At 42.0% G+C, this 22506-nt stretch overlaps 1 protein-coding gene across 2 annotated transcripts in view; it reads right to left on the reverse strand.

Annotated features, from left to right (window-relative positions):
• The window catches only part of ARHGAP22 (Rho GTPase activating protein 22), a 153177-nt gene extending 133250 nt beyond the window's left edge, over positions 1–19927 (reverse strand). For both annotated transcript variants that reach the window (XM_030486295.1, XM_030486294.1), the window contains exons 1-2: positions 19630–19927; positions 756–955 (exon numbers count right to left, since the gene is read on the reverse strand). In XM_030486295.1, coding sequence (XP_030342155.1) covers positions 756–955; positions 19630–19663 — 234 coding nt within the window. In that variant the 5' untranslated portion in view covers positions 19664–19927. The remainder of the gene's footprint in view (positions 1–755; positions 956–19629) is intronic.
• Between the last annotated feature and the right edge of the window lie 2579 nt (positions 19928–22506).

Raw genomic sequence — 22506 nt, forward strand, 5'->3', positions numbered from 1 at the left:
GACATTGTTTAATATGTATTGCATAACAGGACTTAACCTGTGGTTTCCACCAGGAAAAATGTTCTTTCATTCATGCTCCATAAAGTCTAAAAGTTTTGATAAAGGCAAACTTTAGACAGTTTAACTTTTCCCCTCATTGTAAACATTTTTTCCCAGTCTTCTAAGTCAGGTTTTGCTGTCAGACTCACGCTCCTCCTTCCAGACACAGACAGCACAAAGCCTGCATACATTCTTTCTCCTAAAAATTTACATAAAAAAGCAGTAATTCCCAGGTGCATCTAAAACACACTAAACCATATGTTACAGTCCATTCTCAAGTCTTGCATGTTGGCATGTAACAAAATCTACATACTCTACACACACAAGCCAGCCCTAAGTGGTTGGCTCATCTCTCTGCTCAACAATGGGAGATAATGAGTCTCATCTGACTAAGCCAGGTTTTTCACTCCTGCTTCAGTAATCTAGGACTCCGTAGCTCTTTCTGTCAAACTTCAGCTTCATAGACAACCATAGTAAGGTTTGGAGGTCAGTATGCCCTAGTGGGTAAACAAACACCTTCTAGTCTTTTCCCAAGCCATACTACTTGCTTGTGTAGTACCTAAGTCTCCCAGCAATGTCTTTTACCTTTGAACCTCTTTAAGTGCATATGGTTTTGGTTAGGATAGAGTGCAACTGAAATGAGCTATCAATAAAAGCAGTGACTGTGACCCACATAGAAGTCACAACCAGTACACCCTACAATTCTCTAGTCATACCTGAGGTTTAGTTTCCTCTTCATCCTTATAATAGAAAAGCTGGTCCCCACGCAACACAAACCACCGCTGCTGCCAGTTCTTCATAATGCTCCTTTGTTTCTTCAGCCAGCCACACTTCAACACATGTTCTTGAGGGTTTGGAGAAGAAGGTCTGGAGGGAGGCCCAATCTGTTCACCCATTACCAAACTCTTTGACCGGGCTGAAAAAGCATTTACAGAGTAAATGAAACAAAGAAATAAAATAAGAACACACAGAAAGGCTAAATAACTGTTCCATACTTTCTTCTTGGACATGGACAGACCATTACATGCATGCTCAGTCTTTCAGTAGGTACCTGTTTTTCCAAGGTGTACATTCAAGCTCTTGATAGTCAAACACAAGACAAACATCAACTTTTTGGTGCTGCTCACTCCAACAACCTATTAAGTGACACAATACCTCCATCAGGGTTTCACTGTTCATACTACCTTTCTTTGTGAAAAGTCATTACTGCCTTCCAGTTCTACATGGGAATAATGACATTGCTCTCTCCTATAGGGAGATTTACTCAGTGAGAATGTCTAAGTGTGGTGAGGGGGGAAACGGAAAAAGAGGAAGAGAGTGTAAGAAAATATCCTCACTCCACACCCTATTATCCAGAATAATTAAAGTCACCTCATTCTTCAGGGCTTTCTGACACTGAAGCAGAAAAACACAATGGAAATTAAAAAAGACAAGATAGAGAGAAAAAACATGTAAATCTAAGGAAAGACTTAAGAAAATAATTCTAGTTTTCTTCCTCTTCTCCTCCCACTATGCCTGTAGTAAGAGTATTGAAGCTTGGGGCATTTGAAGCTAGTCTAGAGTAGCAGATAATGATTATATATCGAAGGCAGCAAGCCAGTCCTCTAGAACAGATAGGTTAATGACCTCATCGGTTTTTTCCACCTCTACTTCCTGTGGATTTATGAAGTATCTTGTAATTAATATCTCATACCATTTTCCTTCATTACCGCCAACATGATCCTGTTCCTTCTCATTTTCTACATTCCACAGTCAATGTAGAAATTTTATAATTGCCCACTTGAAACGGAGCTACAGTTTACAGGCCAGTACCAGTGAATCTACATCATTGATGTCTTATGTTAACAGCTAAAAACCAGCCAAGTTTCTTATTCAGGCATCCCTGATACACTACAGCTAATTCAGCCTGTCACAAAGGGCAATCCTTTGCCTCTCAACGTGTTGTCCGGTTTTGCCTTTTTTGAGTTCAGACAATTAAAACATCTTGCCTTGATGTTACCACCTGGCTCTGGTACCTGCCCCTGGTTCCTCACCGGAGTGATGCAACTGACAACATATACCAGAGAAAGAAAATTAAAATGGAGGTGGTGGTTGGGGAATAAAAAAGAGGGGGTGGGGGTGTATAAAAAAATAAATAATAAAAAAAGAAATCACAACAGCAACATTAAATCCGATCCTATTTCTTCTCTTCCATAAAAGAAACTGCAATAGAAGGAGAGGAAGATATAAAGTACTGAGGTCAGATCTTCGGAGAGCCTCCTCAGTGTAATTCATTAAGGAAAGTCATATTGGTATTCGTGATAAAAATCTACTTTGAAGTTCCCCATGACCCAGCAGCCAGGACATCATGTTCTGCTTTGTAAAGAAATACACACTAAACGCTTCTGTCAGAGGAGGGCAGATCTGAATGGTAGCACATCGTCCATTACCAAAAAGCCCCAATGACAGCAATCTCCACTTGTCTCATAACATAAACTCCTCTAAATCACAGCTTAAAAATCCACTCACCTCTCCTATAACCATCCTGTAGGCTCTCAGTTTGGCCCCTAACAACTTCCCAGTTTTATAAACAAAAGATGGCATAGCTTTGTTAGCCTTAAATTTCAGACTCAGTGAAATACCTGTCTGATGGTCAGAAGGGATTCCCCCCCTGCCATTTCTCTGAACTGCTAAGCTAAGTTCTGCTACTCTCAACAGATTAATAACAGGTTTGCCTTGTGCCTCAATCAAGAGAAATTACGTTTCAACCTGTAACTATTTAATGTTGTGAGAAATTAAGTTTTTATTTTTAGTTTCACTTTAAAATCTAATTAGAAACTTCACATATTATAAGAAGTGCTGATGTAGTATCACAGCCTTTTCAGAATTACACTTCTCTTACTTTTGGCTAAAATGCCTTGCTGAATTTAACCTGAGCTCATATACAGCATTAGTCCTACATTAGTGAAATTTACCAGCAAACTTCAGGTTTGCTTAAGTAACCCAGTGCTCCTCCATTCTGATTATTTTTACATAGCCAAAACAATGATAAAAAAATATGAACAGAGAATTCACTTTAAAAATCAGGCTTTGATATATTCAGGCTTATTCTCTAAACTTACCCACTCTAGTCTGAACTCTCACAGACAAGCATTTTCATTCCAGCAAAATGTATAAGGAACAACTTTTCCACCAAAAAGTGAAGATCCTTATACCTTAATATATCCCTTTCTGGCAACACAGTGCCCTCTAGCAGATGATTACAAAAAATACCAAAACAACTTTGCCTCCTTTCCCCATCCCCTGTAACTGTCAAGAAATGAAGGATCCTATTTCACATGCATGTAGTAAGAAAACAGACTTTTCACATTTAAATCTCTATTGTAGAGGCTCATAAAGATTTAGCTGAAGGAACCACCTCTGCCTCATCAAAGGCCACATTTTACAACAAGGACCAAACTGAAATCTGGTTTAAACCATCCCAGATTCATGTTACAACATACATTATAAGAATATCCCAATAACTTGCTTTTCAAAATGGAACTATAATGTCTCTTAAGCAGCATCTTGGCTATTAACCTAACCTGTTAGTCTAATAATATCAAAGTCCACACTTCAGTAAGCTCCTCAAGCAGTCTCCAGATGAAGTGTGCAACTCCCAGCAGTTTTCAGTCTTCCCGACCTGCATATAGTGACATAAACCCTAGCCCTAAAAAGAAATCAAATTTATTTAAGTGGAAACTTACCTTTATTTTAGCATCTATACTGGCACAGACCTCACAAAAGACATCAAATATCTAGGTTTGGAATAACCTAAAGTATGCTTTCTCCTATCTCCCCTGCACACAACCTTTGGTGTTATTTGTACAGCTCTACCTAGTAATTACTTATTAAATGCAGAATTAAGGCTTTCATAATCAGTCACCAAATAACGTATATCTTTGTGTTTTTATTTTAAGCGGCACCATGTCTTAGTCAATCGTTATGGCTGTTAATTCTTCATGCTTAGCTTTCTATTTCCTTAGAGTTTTTAGTTGTGACTGTAATAGTTAATTTAATTAGGGAGCTACTTAGCAACCTCATCTGTAAGTCAACAGCATGGATCAGATAGAAATTTTTGGGAGGAATTATTTATGGCTATTAACAGCAATGTTGTTTATATTGCATGCTTCACCTAATACAATAATTGCATAGAGGTCAGAAAGAAACCTTCACAGATGAGCACAGCCTGCCTTTAAAGCAGCAGGTATCTCATACTACTGGGACCAAAACATCTCCTTTGATAATCTGATTCAGTACATCAAGCCCTTGATTCTTAATAGTAGATATGTATTCTTAGTGCTCATCCATTTAACAGAATTATGGAATCAGCAGAGCATAAGGAAGAAAACAAATCAATAAATCAGACTCACAACTCATCAAATACTTTACATGCTCTAGAGCTCTAATCCAGTAATGCCTTTTCAATAATACCACACAGTTTGGCTTTTCTCTTCACATTTTCATTAATCGATTATTAATTCTACCATACACATTAAGTTCTAACCAGAAATCAACATAGAAAAGATTTAACCTCTCCTTGGAAAAAGGTTTAGGATTCATTTACACAACACGGCAGTAGCAAAATACCCACTACGCACCCAGAAGCGGGGAAACAAGGCAATTACAGCAGACCATGCAGACCCATATCCTTGCTGCCCCATAGGTGGCACTAACAATGAGACGAGCCTGTTTTTTTGGCATGACACACCATTAGACGGCAAAAATCAGAATTGCAGATGTTGAAAATATGCCTGTGACTGGAAGTGACACTGGCATATATAAGTTCTCATATCTAGACGAACATGGGAGGAGGAATATGAGGAAAGGCAGTGGGGTGACAATCAGTGCTCAGTGTGCAACTTCCTGGGCTGCACTAAATAAGCTCCCCATCCAAACCCCCATACTTGGTTGGCATGTCTTTAATAGCAAACTCAAAGATTAGACTAATCAGTAGATAGATCAAATCAGATGGAGCCATGCTGCCATTCTTAACAGAGATAGCAATCCCTATTCCCACCCCAATTCGGCCCTGTCTAAAGCTACTCCTCTTCCATTTTTCTTCCTTGCCCTATTAACAGAGCACCATAAAGTTCTACAAGAGTTCCTCTACAACTTTGATCTGCCTCCAAGCAACATATATATTCCTGTTTTCTCATCACACCTATTTTCTATCCTAAGCATGCACATAACAGATACAACTTCTTCCCTTACCTACCTATACCATCCCCCTTCCTGAGCTCAATCCTGCCTGGCAACATTATTCAGTCTTTACCACTTTCCTCTCACTCACAGCTGCAAACATCACTACAGATTTGAGCAGTCAATAAGTACCTACTTAAATCAAGGGCATGGAAATCAATCAAGTCAATGCAACTCAATATCAATTAAAGTTGTAATCTTTTGAAATTTCATAGGCAGTTAGCTTAAATCAATAAAGTCATTAAAATTGATTCTGGCTGACAAACTGCCCTACAGTGAAGGCACTTTGCTCCAGTGTTTCTTCAGTCTAATGACACAGTGACACTACACTATTTGTGGTATAGTCTTTGTTTAAAGTACTAGACACAAAGGGAAGCGGTTTCACATACTACAAACAAGATTCTCAGTTGTTCTATTTACTTAAATAAATTTGCCTCAAAAATGGATGCACTGAAACACAAGAGTCATAGAAAGAAATACCGCACTTCCTTTCACTAAATTGTAGGAAATAAAATAAACTTGGTTTAGATTTGTTTTCTGTGTCCATTACACATCTGTATTTCTGTTTGGCTTTGATTGCTAAGATACCATGGCCAGTAAGCACAAATGAAACCAAGCTACTTCCTCAACACAGTCTGAGAATTTAGCATCTAGAAACACAATTAGCAAGGAAATTAAAGGCAGAAGTGATTGGTGATGGGATGTATTTAGGCAAACTATCAGTTACAGAAACGAAACGGTGCTACACAGCCACGTGCCTGCTAACATTTTGTGACCTGGAGGACACTTACCACATTCAGAAACATTAACTATAAGAGAAGGCCGTGCTCCATTACTTCTATTCAATAAAGCTACACCTATCTGTTTCAGAACACTTACACACCAAGACCACCTGCTGTGTTCTACTTACTTTCCTTGATTTGTTTTTCTTTCAGCCAAAATCAAAACATGAAAGGATATTTTGGTCTGGAAAATCATTATTCCTGAACACCTATCAGATATTGCTGAAAAAAATGAAAGAAAAAATGCATCTGGAAACTCATAATTTTTTTCCAAGACAAGCCATATATGCATTACACTGGAAACAGTTCTGTAATCTTACTGTCCAACTGAAGGAAAAGCAGGGAAACAATTAACTTTGCATTTGTTGTCTAGCAAAACCTGTATTTTCTGCAGTGGTTGGGATACCAGACTACATGTACCAAAGCAGGTAGGTTTGCAAGAAAAGACTCTGACAGTCTGAATGAAGAATATTTACTTGACATTATAAAGTTTCTGCGAGAACAACTGCATTCCCAAAGACCACTTCATAAATCTGAAATCCAACATAAACTAGTATAATTTCACTCCCAGAATAGTTATGACTGCTGTTAGAAACTGGCTACATAAACAGCGTAAAATACCTTTCGGTCCTTATCTGAAGGGTAGAAACTTTGGTTATAGATATTTACCTATAGGTAAGACACATTTTGTTTAAAACCATAAACCAAAACCAACCAAACAAAAAGGTCCCCAAACCAACCACAGAAAGGCTTTTGAGCAGAAAGCACAAAGAGATTGATGAAGGAAGCTATGGCCAAAGAATTTAAGCCAGCCTGAAGGAATCTGGCAAGAAATTAACTATGCACTGGCAAAAAATGCATCAACATTCCCAAAAAGGAGCCCAAATAGATTGGAAAACTAGACATGTTCATGAAGGAGCACCCTGTTTTATCCCCTGTCAGAACTCATAAGACCAAAAAGCTGAGGGTTCTGCTTTTAAGATGTTTGCTGTTTTATAAAGATTGTTACCTCTTTTGCACTGCCAGATCAGCCAGTGCTCTTTCACTGGCAAAAGGGAAAGAGAAGGGAACTGCACATGCACCAAAGAATTCTGAAGGATAAGCCTAGACTGCACAAATTCTCCATACCAGCCTGGTTTAAGGATGGGCACACTGGCAGCATCCAACTGCACAGAAGGCAAGATTTCCTGCTAGCTAGCAGGTTAGCACACCTAAACAGCACTGTTGTACTACACATACTGTGTTTGGTACTGAAAGCAGCGTAGACCTGCCATGCTGTAAGCTCAGGCACAGCAATGCAGATCTAAAGTTGCCTATAGCCTTTCCAGAGCCATCAGGGCTGGCTGAGATCTTTGCATCAGTCTTCAAAAGCATACAACATTTCCTTTGTAGATCATGTAGAAAAACTATGCCTGTTTTTCACCTACAGTACAGCATTTGCAGAACACAATCAGAACCAAGAGGCAAAGACACACTAGTTTGAGGGCAATTGTTGCCTGACTGGCATGGAGAAATTAATCTTTGTCTTCTTTGTAGTGTCCAAGATAAAGTGATGACCTTTTACTACCTTACAAATGTTAGGCAGCTCTGTATAAGGCATGTTCTAAATCAGAAAAATAATTTTGTACTCCAGTGACCTGTGCAATGTAACCATAAATTACTGAGCAGAGTTACTTTGCAAAGGTATGCAAGTAGTGCACCTAAAGAAGGCAGCGGGGAGGATCAGGCTGAAGGAAGACAAGCATCAGCTTCAATCTTAGCTATCTTTGAGAATGACATAAAGGTTCAAGGTTTCCATGAAATGTTACCAGGTCATTTGTTAGCATGTCTTGTCTTTATTGCATCAAAGAACATGCAAACTATAGCACATATTGATACATGTTAATGCAGGGCCTTTCCACAAGTCAAGAAAAACTCCTGTCTATTTGATAATTAATGCAATCCACCCCACACAACGAAAAAAAACCACCCCAGTAAACAAAACACTCACATAATCAGTGGGATAGTTTATATCCTTTTCTCCTGAAGAACAATTTACATTCATCTTCAAACTATTGTTACAAATTCATGTCATCTTGGACTCCAGAAGAGGTAAAGGTTTTGGCAATTCATTGCTGCCATCATGTAGGTAACAGGGCATTGATTTGTTGGTTGACCTATTGTGCAAAGAAGTCCCAAACTCATTTTGCTGTCACTAGCAGCAAAGCCAGCAGGTCTAAACACCACAGAATAGTAATTTTAAGTTTAAACTTGTGTTTTCAAAAGTATTTGAATTACTGCCACAAGTTGTGGGAATACGTGGGTGTTCTGGCACCTACTAATGAATAAACCTTAAATTCCACAGATAACCTGCCACCAGCTGTTCACAAGAGTGCCCTATAAATACACAAAACCATACCAGCCTTATCAAACCACTAGCATTAGATCATGGATACATGCCAAGATGGAAGGGTGATGGCTTGATTCTTTCTGCTACAACAGATCAGCCTACTGATTTACCACCTAGCAAGTAAAATGCTAAAAAACAGTGAATTGTATGAAACCACTGGGAACTGTCAGCATTCAGATGAGGTAGCCTTCATATTTTGTGCAGAACCAGGGAACTTTGCTAAGTCTATATTTCAAATTAGTGCAGCACACTGGTGGTAGGGTGGAAAAAGTAGGAAAGAAGAGCTGGCACCACAGACCCACCATTTACACAACACTTATTTCAGGGATTTTCTTTGGATTGACCATGGAAGCATACTGCACATGGAGCACATTTTTATTCAGAAGTAATCCAAGACTATGCTAAAATGCCAACCAAAGCATGGTAGATAGGAAATATCAAGAGATCTGCTTCAAAAGTATGCCAGTTATCCAAAACTATGCTTATGTAGACAACCCTAACTACTCCAAATGAAAACAATGCAGAAGCATCCACCTACTGAGTCAGTAGCTTAGGATAAGAACAGTTGGTAGAACTGGCAATCGACAGTGATGGTTTTAGATATTACAGTAGGGACTAATAATTACAATTCCTTCATTGAAGAGTTTAAGTCTTAGCTGGCGAACCCCGTCATTCCCATCTCCAGTTTTACTGCTGCTAGTGTATCTGAAGTAGCAGGATGGCTGCATTTTTACAGTGTGAACAAAAATACATACAGAACAGGCAAGAGAAACTATTGCAAAAATGTCTGTGATAGGACAAAGAATAAGGAGATCATTCATTAGCACCCTAACTACTGGCTCTTTATTTCTCAACAGAAAATACCACAATGCTTGTGCCTTCCTTTAAGTATCAGACACTTTGCTCCAGAAAAAAACCCGCAAACTCATGCAGCAGTACGAGTTAGCTTCTCTATGATAGAGCACAACCATTCAAATTTGCCTTCATCATGCTCCCATTTTCTTCACTAATAATGGCCTCCTCTCCCTCCTAGAAAGAGGATGAAGTAGATTTGGATGGCTTGCTGCAGGTTGTATTTTAAGCACGCCATTTAGCATAGCTTTCTCCAAGTCAATGAATATGAACACAGAAGGCAAGGAACAATAAGGTAACACACTGTACTCTTGAGGCAAGGTTAGAGAGCTACAAAAGCTCCATGAATTGAACACTAGTTACTCAAGCAATATTCACATGCTTCATTTACTTGCTAAGTACTGAAAGGGACACACAGAAGCTGGAGGGCCAGTCCATTATAGATATATGCTAATCTACATCAATAGACAGCAGGTTCAGGTGAGCTTCATTAATAAGAGATTAAATAGGTTTTATTCTTTCTGGGAGAGGAGGGGTAGAGCAGGTGGAATTCAAGGATATTCTTACCAATCATGAATAAACTTGGTAACCAGTGGGTTAGAGCCCCAAATCCAATCTACTATTACAAAATCAGAGTTACAGACTATATGAATAGGCAGCCCAAGTACAGAAAACTGGTCACAGCAAGAGACTGCATTTTAATTTTTAGGTCCTTTTACCTGCATCATCCTCTGATAGTTCCGAGCTAGATTCACTGCAGGGACTCAAAGGACACATCAGTACTTATATCATTGCCATTTGGTCAGTCACTTTAAAGTGCACCCACTTGTCACACACAATGAACTACAAAACTATCTAGCAAACCCAAGCACCAGCTCTCCGTTCCCAGGGAACCCTGGAAGAATCTCCTGAAAGCTGTACATCATCTTCATCTGGTTGGTTAGAACTGCCTACCTGGCAAGCGCTGCTGAAGGCATCTCTGCTGCTGGAGCAGCTCTGTACTTCCACGGGCAACCAACCACCCTGAGCTACAGCCCATTGCTGCCAGAAGAGGGAAGTCTTACTCCCCTCTCCCTACACCCACACTGCCCTTCGCTTCTGCTGATACACCCAGCCTTTCATTTCTACACTTCACTGACAAGGCAAGACCTTTTTATAAGAACAGTTACTCATTAGAACGGCAGAAAGGTATCTCAGATATTTTTCTTCCTGCTATTTTAGTGAGTCAAATTGGGCCACAGAAGGAAGACTGAATTAATACCTTCTACTTACTCTACAAGAGGCTTTTTCTGATTGTGATCTTCCCTACAGGTACAGCTTTAAGACTTAGCTTTTAATAACATTCCCAGCCATAGTGGACTGAAGAGCAACAAAAAGTGCTGACCACAATAATACTCTGATTGCACCTGAGACTGTAGCCTGAGCTCGTACAGCACAAAGTACTGCAGTGTCCTGGTCAAGACCGCAGCTCTTCAGCACTACAGATGCAGCACAACCACAACTCAAGCTACTCATAGGCCCTCCAGCCACACCTGTGTCATGCCAAGCACATGGTCTGTATTCAGACACTGCAGTGGCTGCCAGTATCACTAGTACTTTACACTGATGTTATAAGCACCAATGATGTTTGTCCACCACAGTCCATGAGATAACACTTCCCCAAATTATTCTGGACTGAAAAAATAATCAAGAGGACAGAAAACTTGGTCAAGGCCCTTTGCCAGCAACTGGCAGTAAGACTGAAGCAATATCATGGCCCAGCCACTTTCAGCAATAAACTTGCCCAAATTCAGCTATATCATTGTATTTCACATTTCCCTTATCTGAACATTAGGAAGGTATTCATTCCCACCCTACTTTTCAGGGCACAGCATTGAGACAGCAGTTCTACATGCCTAATTCAATATTTGTTGTACTTATTTTCAATGCGCAAATCCTGCTTCCTTCTCTGGACAACAGGCAGCTGAGTGACTTGCCCTGCTGCCAGGGTTGATTTGGGGGACAAAGGCAGATGAAATACAGGAATTCTTATTCCTACATTAATTATACTCTGAACCTAAGCTCTCTTTAGCTTATTCATCTGTTAGTATTTGTAACGAGATGTCAGTGGTTAATAAGGTAAGGATGGCTTCTCCTAAACTAGGGGTCTGCAGAGGAGCAAGTATTAAACCTGAACATGCAGTTCTCCCAAAGAGATCATGATCAACCCAATCCTTTCCCCTGCAAGAGAATCAGTTCTCACCTTAAAACCAACATATACAGCTTCTTGTCATTTAGTTCCTTACACCATAGGTTTGCTTTTTAAGCTTTTGATACCAGTTCACAGGATGACTATCCTACTGAAGCATAATGCTTAGCACTTGCATTTTGGAGAAACGATATTACAAGTTAACTTTTTTCAACTGCAGCAAAGACCTAATATGCCCTCTCTTTAGCTCTTCATGAAGACCAATTTACCACCATTTGCACGCAAGGGACACGCAGAAAAGGTCTGTGGAAAGAATACACATTAGAAGGACTGTCAGCCACAGCTTCCCTCCTCCAGGTTAGTTTTAAACACATGCAGGCCTGAACAGAGATTAGGCATAGATCCTTTCCTCTTCCAGTTTACCAGATAGCTCATACTGCAGCCTCATCAAGGGGTATCCCCTTCCCGTCACAGTGCACAAGTGTCTTTATTGTTGCCTCGAGCTACCTCTGCCCATAATGCAGGGAGCTAGAGAAAAGTTAAGCTGCTGTGTTTTATGCTGCTGTGCTTGCCTATCGACTACCATGAATGTAAAGGGAAAGCCGGCAACGAAAAATTCATTTTTAGCAATAACCTTACAGTGAAGAACAATACATTTATATAAGCACTAAAATTAGCAGGTGACTGTCCTCACAGGAGAGAGCTGTTAGCATTTGTAGTGCTTTCACTGTGCTCTTCCCAACCCTGCCAGGTTCACCATGTACTCACTCAGTGGGTGTTTTGCAAGCAATTAGAGAGCCTATGGCTTTTTCTTTTTTTTAATATTTAATTTCTTCCCTGCAAGTTCTCACCCCAACAGTCCAGCTACCCCTTGAGCTGCATTACTGCTTTTTCTCAAGACCCCTTCCCCTCTCCAGGAGGTGAGGCCAGGGCTTATTATTTCAAGTTCAGATTGCCTGTGCTTAATAAGCTAGCACCCGCTTGCAAACTTCTCAGGGCTTTTCTAAGCAGAGCTATTTCCTGCCTAAGCCTTCAGGCAGGGACAAAAAGCTGCTATTACCAAGAACAGCACTTAATTCAGCACACACCATGAATCCTACGTGGGAAGAGAGGAGCATCTCTAAAGAGATGAGAAGATTACACCTTTGAACAGTTTAGGTCCTCCTTCATGAGACATACCACAAAGCTAGAGTAGGAATTTGAACCTGTGCTTGAACGAATTTCACAAATACCACTTTCTTGACCCTTTCTATACATGCACATGGCCAATGGATTAGGACAACAGACACAAAATAATTACAGCACACAGCTGATAACACAGCTTACTGCTGCACACGCCTGCACTAAAACAGCACAATGCCAGGAGACCAGCCTGGTACCAAGGGGCAAAAGCAATCCCCTGCTTCATTCACCTCCCTAGGGCTGCACATGATGAGAAGGAATACCCAGCTCACTCCTTGTTCACTTCTTCTCCCATGCTTTAGCCTTGAGTCTGGGCCTATTTCTTCCCTGGCATCAGGAAAGTTAATCCAGTAGTGCTCCAGCACCTCCCTCCACAACCTCTGTACCCTTACCTTCGGACTTTAAACTCCCCTCAGCAGCTTTATCTCATGTTCCTCCAAAGCTAAAAGGATGAAACTCAGACCCACACCACAAACCACCACCTCCTTCCCCCTCCCGCCTTACAGACTCTTTCCTCCACCAGCTCACAAACTGTAACCCATAAAACAAATCACATTTACTAGCACTTCACCCAAGCCTCTTACCCACACAACTCCTCAAATTGCTGCTTCTGCCTTAGAGACCCTCTTATTTAAGGGGAGGGGGTAATGAACCTCCCACTCACAGCTGGGTTCCTTGTTAATGGTGGCTCTGCCATGCCAGCTGCAGCTAGTCACACTGATTGCTCCCTGCTGGGGCTGGTGTGCTCCCAGCAATGTCGGTGGGCTCTTGGGGGCTGAATGAAATGTTTGAAGAAGTTCACAGCTCAAGGGCTGTTTACTTTGGTTCCGAAGTAAGAAGCTGGGTGTTATTATTTGCCTGATAAGCTGGAGGTGCCAAGGAGCTGTCCTCCCATGTGTTCTGGGATTGCTGTGTGCATCATCAGCTCCTCAAACCACAGCTGCAGCGTGGGGCTGTGGAGACACTGGTGTTCCTCTTTGCAGAGTTAACAGGCTGCAGGTGCTAAGCTGTGGTTTGGTGAGGGGGAACTAGACACGTGGGAGAATTCCCCTTTTCTGCCTTTCACTGGCCAGTGAATGGGCACCACTTCACACAGCATAATTTTGAAAGGAATACAGCCTGAGGAGCTGCCCCTGCTGAGCAGTCTCTGAGGTTCAGGACTTGCTCCAGCAGCATGGTACTGGCCTCTGCAGGAATTGAGTGGTAAGGTGCCATCAGTTCTCCCTGAATGCCAGGAGAAAACAGAAACATGACAGTGAACTCCTGTTGTGCATGGGGCAGCAGGATTGCCTCCTCTCTGTGGAGGACTTGGAGAACAGCCAGAAGCTGGAGAGTTGATGTACTGGTAAACAGAGAAGTCTTGAGTGCTCTTAGGACTTTTTTGCTGTCTCTGGGTCCATATGAAATGTATTTATTTTACTGTTACTAGTTTCTTCTCTCTGCCATGTCCTTTTTCACAAACTGAATTGCACACTGTTTCTTTTCCTCCTTTTTGTTGAAATCTTTAAATCACTGGTTTTTATTTCCTTGCTGGGTCTCACCTGCTACCTGCGCCTGCTACTGGGGTTGTGGAGTTGTCTCTTAGATGATGTTCAACTCCTGGAACCTGAAGTGCGTTGGTGATACTGAGGAATTATTAACTGGCTGAGCCAAATATGACTCTGAACAAGCAGCATCTTCTAATAGAGTCAGAGGTCACCTTCACTGTTCTAAAGATGCCTAATTCATGTTTCCTCAGGTGTCATTCATCATCATCAAAGCTTATTCCTGAGCCTGGCAAACTCAGGATAGATGAGAACTCCTGAAAGCCATGACTGGCTGATAGCCTTCCACTGTGATTAAGACTGTCTTAAAGAAGTGATTAATAATGTAATTTCCTTTAAAAGACAAGAAATCTCTAGAGAGATGACCCCAATCATTGTATGTTTCTGGTATAGAAAAAAAGTTCCTGGAGGCATCCCCCACAATTTCACAACAGTATGTTCATTCTGTTATGCTGATGCCTTCCATTTACTTAACAAATAAAGTTGCATGGTTGCATTTATATGCCTAAGCTGTTCTTAACTGGTGAGTTCTCATGACATCAGATGTGTTCTGACGACAGAAAATGGCCAGTGAAAAGTCTGGAGTAAGAAGAAAGGTTAATCCAGTATTTTGTCATGTACACTAAACTTTGGGAAACTTGTTTCAAGCCCCGGCACTGCCTTGGACCTCCTATGTGGCCTAGGTTTTTTCCCTAATCCATGGAATATCACAAGATATTTGCATTCAGAACTGATAATTTTATGTTAATCCATTACTTAGGTGGCCAACAATTTACTACCATAATATCTCAGGACTTAATAATTCAAAATGTATTTATCTTGCACATGCCACATTTCACAAATACCCAGTCCCTTCCATATCCCCAACAAACTAATACATTCCTATATCACTTAGCTTTTTGGCTGACTTGACTATATGTGTGCTCTTACAGGACAGCCAGTATGTATCTTTTGGATGGTCCCTTGGACCAGAACATATATTCCTGTTGAGTACTATATGACAGTTTTCCCTAGGTGTGCAGATATGGTTATCTTTCCTCTGCCCTGTCACCAATTTTCTTAGAGGTTATACAAGTCAAATACATCCTGACACTCCTTTTCTGCTTTCAAATCTGGCTGGATTTAGCCAAGCAGCTCAAAAATTGTTAGGACAGAGATTGATAGAGAAATCATGCAATCATGTATCCTTACTGCTAAGAAAGCAGTTTAAATATAGGGTATTCATACTTCTGTAATCAAAGACACAGTACTTTCATTAAAAATACAATGACACCATTGCAGAGGCATTGAATATTAAAACCTAGCTGTCCTCATTGCAAGCGGGTTAAGCTTACATTGTAAACGTGCATGCTCCCAGAGGGTTATAATAGTACTTTACCCCCTAAAGACCCTCCTGGCAGCATTACTTTACACCATCCTTAGAAACGTTTTAAGTATGCTAAAGCCCACTTTTCATTAAAATTGTATTATGACAAGTTTCAGAGAAGGAAAAAAAAGAGAGATGAATATAACTCTGTTCTACTACAGCTATGTGAAGGATACCTGAGGTAAAACCAGTTCGTCTGCAGCAGGCTAGCTAGCCAAAATGTCTCTCATCACTTTTTCCAGGCTCCAAGTTTTAAGTAAACAAAGAAATAAAAGTTTAATTATTATGACTGTGAAGAAAATTTTCAACATACTGTAACATATATATGAGCATGCCACAAATAGAAATAACAGGTCAGAGAAGTGCAGACGATTCCATAATGCCCATGGCAGGGGGGTTGGAACTAGATGATCTTAAGGTCCTTCCCAACCCTAACCATTCTAAGATTCTATGTCAGATACGCATTCGTACAAGGTCCCCGTAAGGAGACAAGGTTTATTCTTAGTACCTATACAGCTGAGACAGACTGTACTGAAGACAGAAATACTGTAAAGAACCTATCGTGTCAGCAGGCTAACTTTCTTGCTATAGAGGGCAATACCATCACACTACTTATTAAAAAACAAATGCATAAGCTTGTAGTCAGTCCAGCTTCCATTTCCTAGCACATTTAAATACAACTGGGCAGGTATAACCTGTTTGAGACTTTTCAAACCAAGGAGCAAATGCTTTGTTTCATTGTTTTCATCTCTTAATGAAACAAAAAAGCATTCCTTGAGACTGAAGGCTGTAGTCTGAAAACTGCTTTCCCTGCTCTCCATACTGAAAGTTCTCTTGCCTTCACTCTGGAAGGCAGCATTTCTATGCCCCAGTACACAGAAAGAATGTGAAAATAGATGTTTTCCACTGCAGTCAGTTATTACAGAACCCTGGACTCTGCCAATTGCTGTACATAAAACACAGTAGATGAAAAAATAATGCAAAATCCATTCAGGCCTAGCCAAGATGAATGATTTTCCAGAAGGCCCATTTATGCGCATTAAGATTTTCAGCCTGTGAGATTTTACACCTTCCTAGGTCTTATGAAAACATAATGTACCTCTGAATGCACGTTTCTGAATTACAGATGTGAGCTTGCTGATGGAACAGCACAGACTGCATTACACTGACAGTTAATGCCTTTAGTAAGGCAAATTATCTTTGTTCTATACTATACCTTTCACAGATAATAAAAACTATACCCCAGATGTCAGGCTCAAGTTCAGATTCAGCATTTTTGAAAGTCTGAATGTCTTTAAACCCAGGAGCTTTCTTAAGGACCATCCACAGCAGAGATTTGGAAATGCAAACGGACCTGATGAAGCATTCCTATTTGCACAGATGCAGGAAGCCTGAAGCAAAGAAATGGACATGCACACAAGGTGGTTTGAGTAATTCAACCTCAAGAAATCTACAAATACATTAACATCTCCCGGTTAACCTTTATTGCTGCCAGGACATGGAGCTGTTGGAGCAAGTCCACAGGAGGGCCACAAGGACAATAAGGGGGCTAGAGCACCTCCCATACAAAGACAGGCTGCAAAAATTGGGCTGTTCAGCCTAGAGAAGGGAAGGCTGTGTGGAGACCTCACAGCAGCCTTCCAATATCTGAAGGGGGCCTACAATGATGATGGAGAGGGACTCTTCATCAGCGGCTGTAGCGATAGGACAAGGGGTAATGGGTTCAAACTTATACAGGGGAAGTTCAGGTTAGATATAAGAAAGAAGTTCTTTACTGTGAGGGTGGTGAGGCACTGGAACAGGTTGCCCAAAAAAGTGGTGAATGCTCCATCCCTGGCAGTGTTCAAGGCCAGGTTGGACAGAGACTTAGGTGACATGATCTAGTGTGAGGCGTCCCTGCCCATGGCAGGGGGATTGGAGCTAGATGATCTTAAGGTCCTTTCCAGCCCAAACCATTCTATGATTCTGCGATTCTATCACACTCATGTGAAATCACAGGCCATACCTATAGTATCCTTCCTTGTCCCTTCTCTTCATTCTGTCTGGTCAGAGAAGCCACACTGCCTTCCATACACAAGTCCTCAATGATAAAGTTAACAGCTGCTACTCTGACAAGCCAGCTAAGCTCATGCAGCAGCTTGCAGCAGATCTCCTGCCCTTATTTATACTGTCAGCAACAGATTCTTGCAGCCTTCTCAGTACTTTGCCCACCATTTACCACCTGAACCTTCTCTAGCAATCCCAACTGAGAGTCCAGGAAGCATGAACTAGCATTTCACATTCAGCTCAGTCTCCCAAGTTTGGATACTTACCTTCAAGAAGCATTCAGCATCTTCAGCACTGCCTGTTTACAGCTCCTGTGAACAAGAGCTATAGAAGAACTTTACAGGATTAGGTCCTACTTCAGAACCTTAAGAGGTTACCAGTGCTTTGCCACAGCATTGCCAAAGTAGGAAAATTCCCAAAATTTCAAAAGCCCTCAAGCCAGCTCTTTTCATGAGTTCTAAGTTCACTCAGAAATAAAACTACCATTGGACAGTTAACGAACCAAACAGAACAAACTGGAATTACATATAGAGCTATAAATTGAAACTGAATGACAAAAGTACACTACAGTTTGTTCCACATAGCATCATTAACCACAGAGATCTAGAATAATATCTGTCCTGTAACTAGACTTCAATAGATAATGTACAACTTAGTCTCTTCCAGATGAATTGAAGAAAATGGAAGAATGGCAGGCACGCAGTTGTGAAAGCCTGCGTCCGTCACCCTGACATAGACTTCCTGTACCACTCTAGTCGCATTGTTTATAGCTCATCAGAGCTATAATAGCCTGCAGAAATACTGAATAACAAAGATATTAAAGATTGGAAGGAGATTCAACACCCCTTAGAAGAGGGATGGCAAAGAGACAGCACCTATGAAAGACTTTCTGAACTTCTACAAAATTGTGTAACTAAAAATAAGCACTGTTACTGACTTTACTGTGGGTGAGGCTGTACATATCTGATCCTGACACCTCCAGATGGCAGAAAGCTTCTTCCTTGCAAGATACTAACAGCTATTTAATGGGCTGTTGGTACTTTAAGGACTGTTCAGTGTTTAATACTGCTTTTATATCTGATGCAAAGTGACATTCAGCTGGAAGTATGTGTCTTGGAATCACAGCAGCTAGAACCAGTGACACTTTCCTGTTTTATAATGCTGTCATGGCTGAAGAAAAACGTTGTCTTTACAGGCTCTTTCGACTGTGTCTGCTTTTGCTCCTTAATCTAGCCTCTGTTTCTGACGGGCAGGAAGATACCCCTCTGAGACTGTCATTAGCCTACAAATGGCAATGATGCTCAACAAATGCCATTTCAAACGAGGCACTGGTGCTGCAGCAGGAGATCACACAATACATCCCCTGCCAGAGCATCTCCTCCAGACGAGCTGGAGTGGAGACACTGCCTGTGCCCAGCCCTAGCTGATGGCTTTACAAACACTGCATACTACACCTCGAAGGTCTGAACAACTGCTCAAAGCAGCTGTTGCAAACCCAGGACAGGTTTTCCTTCCTTTCTTTGTCTTGCTCACAGCTCGCACAGAATGTTGTTCCCCACCTCCTGCTTCTAACCCTGGAGACATAACGTGCTACAGCAAACTGCTTCTCCAAGATGCTGCAGGTAAACTTGTCATAATTGTCTCCAGCTGTTTTAATGTATTTCAGCATTAGAAACACAGCATTATCAACCACCAAAGGGGCGCAAAGGTTCCCCCGAGTCCCAGGACGGAGTACAGTTTTTTAATTATCCCTGCTGCTCAGCCCTGACATTGCAGACGATGTTAATGACCACAAGTACTGGTCCCCTCCTCCTCCGCTTCATTCTGCCCGAATCTTTGTAAGCATCACTCACTCCCGCTGCCCCCCTCCCCGCCCTGGGCCGACTTCGGCCAGCGGGGCAGCCGCCTCGCTGTGCGGGGTGCAGCCACTGCAGCTGGGGGCTGCACCGCCGGGAAGTTCCCCCGTGCGCGGGGGACGGTCCACTCTGCGGGGTGCGGGGCGCACGGGAAGGCACACTCACCTCTCCTGGCCTGCCTGATCTTGGGGCTCAGCATGCTCCTGGCTGGGCTCGCCGCGGCCGCCAGCTTCAGCGCCCGGCCCCCGCCGCCGCCCCGCGCATCGCCGCGCCCGCTGCTCAAATGCCGCTTCCCTCCACTGCCAGCTCTGGCTCAGGAGCGACGCTTCACATGGGGCTAAATAAACCCTAATGCATTATTTATCCGGCCTCGAATTAATTCCCATCCAAACTAGGCATTAAGTGCCTCGGTAATTACTGTCGATAAATCACTAGCACGCAGACACGAGGGCTGGACCCGGCTCCTTCTGCTAACTGGCCGTGCATCAGTGTTATTAATATATCTCTTTCAGGGAGCAGCGCTAATTCCGCGCCCCCCCTCAGTATCTTCCTCCGGTCGCGCTCAACAGACGCTTTGACTCGACAAGGATCACATCAGGAGCTGAATCTCTCCAAGCCCGAGCCAGGGGGAAAAAGGGCACAAGGCACACGCCGAGAAAAGCTTGAGCATCTGATGTGGTTGTGCGTTCCAAGAAATACCGAGTGCGCTGGTCCAGAGGGCAGAGGCGTGCTGGGCGTCCGTCCGGGGGGTATGCCGGTGGGAGCCGGGGAGCTGAAAGAGAAACGACCTGCTGCTCCCTGCAAGGAAGAAAAATGTGTCTTGCCTGCCCTGACAGCTTGGCAGGATGGGCACAGGGAAATGTGGCTTCTCTGCCGTCACTCCACTTTAGCACCCATCATTCTTATTTGCATTCCTTGCTAAGATCTCCCTGACCCCTCCCTGGGGGGGGGATGGCGGGGGAGACAAAGTCTGCAGTCGGTAATGAGGGAGGAAAGGACAAACACTTGATGAAATAGTTAGATACTATTAAATATTGTCTATAAACAGATGGATGAAAATTGAATCCAAGTAATTGACACATCCTGCCCCTGGGCTGCTCTTGGCACAATATCCTTCCTCTCCATCCCCACCTGCCTAGCAGGTCCTTCTGCAGTTTAGAAAAGGGGGCAAATATTTTCTTAGCAATGTGCATGCTCTGCAGTATCACCCTGCAGGTTTCTATTGCTGAGTTGCATTGACAAAAAGCATCTGGGATTGGCAGCTTCCTCCTCTGCCAAGAAGATCCATCACATCTTGGATACTGAATACTGGCCATTAAGTCATATCTCCAATAGTGGAAGATGTTCTCTGGCCCTTTTTCAGAGGCTGAACTTCTCATTGTGCACGCTGCAGCAATGGCCAAGATGATTTGGACCTTTAGCTCCTGGTAGAACTAGCTGCTTAGAAGTGATTTTAAATCTTTGAGTTCATAGTGGCCATCTCAGATTTATGCACTTGTAAATGAAGCTACAAGTGGGATCTGAACTTTGGCTCTGGTCTGAATACATAGGCTCCTACAGTTACCTCCTCAGGAAACATCCATATTAGGTGGGCTTCAGCACAGTAGCTAATTGGTAATCCTGTGGCAAACAAACTTAGCAAGTGTCCTGATACTGTGGATAACCAGTGAGAGCATTGGCTGAGGGAAGTTACACTTCTGCCTTTCTGCTCAACCTCAGTCTCTGGATCAGAAAATCCTTCCTACCAACCATTTAATAGAACCATATCTCCCCATATTTTTAGCATTTCTTGTCTGCATTGGTGCTGTTCAAACACATCATTTCACAGTTTGAGCAGGAAGGCAAAAGGTGTGTACAATAAAACATGAGAAGAGATAAAGTTAGCTGAACTTTTAACCTCATGGGCAACACGGAACATCTCATCCTGCTAAGTCACTTCCCATGAAAGCTTGATTTCCCCACTGGGAAAAGACGTTATATAGGGACCTATACAAATAATTATCATGTTCATGGGTAAAATGAAAACATTCAAACAAATAAATGCAAAGTTCAACATTAAATGCTAACTCTGAAGGGTTTTTGTTAAATAAAAAAGTATTCAGTGTATTGCTATCAAATGGAAATATTCCATTTGATCCTGTTTGAAATGTTTTGCTTTGACTTAAACATTTTCAGCCCTTCTTAAAACAATTTGCAAAAGAGAAACATCTAAATGATTTTTCTGAAGTTGGAAATTTCCGAATTTTTTCCTCAGCTTAAACACAATAAATTCAGACCTGAATTTCTCAGATGTACTCTTTGGGACAAATAAATCATTTGTCGGGGGGGGGGGGGGGGGGGGGGAGGGGGGGAAGCTATAAAAAAAATGCCAGCTGAGAGAGAAAAAAACAATCACCTCCAGAAAGTGGTTCCATGCTGACTGCACTGCTTTGCTCTGACAGTTTAAAGAAATACTTCCTGAAAGAAACATTGAGAATAGGTCCAATAGAAAGTTAGCCTAGCAAATGTCTAGAAGGAACCAGACGCTATGCGAATGTTTAATCTCTCCAGCATATGTACTGAACTAGTTAGCCTGAGCAGGATGATTAGGACAACATATCTCAATGGTTTGCATTTACCTTAATCCTCCTGTGTGTTTCATAACTCCTTTCCATCCCACAGCTTCTTTCTCAGGGTGTGTGCTCCTCAGTGGTACTGACCCCACAGAACCACAACCCACAGGGGCTCTGCTGGTGGAGCAGAGCTGGGAATACACTTTACCAGTAGCCCAAGTCAACTCTTCACCTGTGTCTGTCCCACACCACTGACAGCTGCCCCTTCAAGACACTTACCTGGCAAGAGGCATTTTGAACATAAATAAATATATCTATATAAAGCCCCTGTGTAAAAGGTATCAGAGCTCAGAGTAGTCCATGGTGATGCAGGAAGGAAAAGAGCTTGAGTAATGGCTGATTTAGCTAATTCTCCCTACATCAAGTTTTGTCTGACTCAGATGCCGCTTCCAAATGGGAACAGTATTGAAGGCTTTAACTGCTTGTGAAG

Source organism: Strigops habroptila, chromosome 5 (assembly GCF_004027225.2).
Source record: "Strigops habroptila isolate Jane chromosome 5, bStrHab1.2.pri, whole genome shotgun sequence".
In the NCBI taxonomy this organism is placed as follows: Eukaryota; Metazoa; Chordata; class Aves; order Psittaciformes; family Psittacidae; genus Strigops; species Strigops habroptila.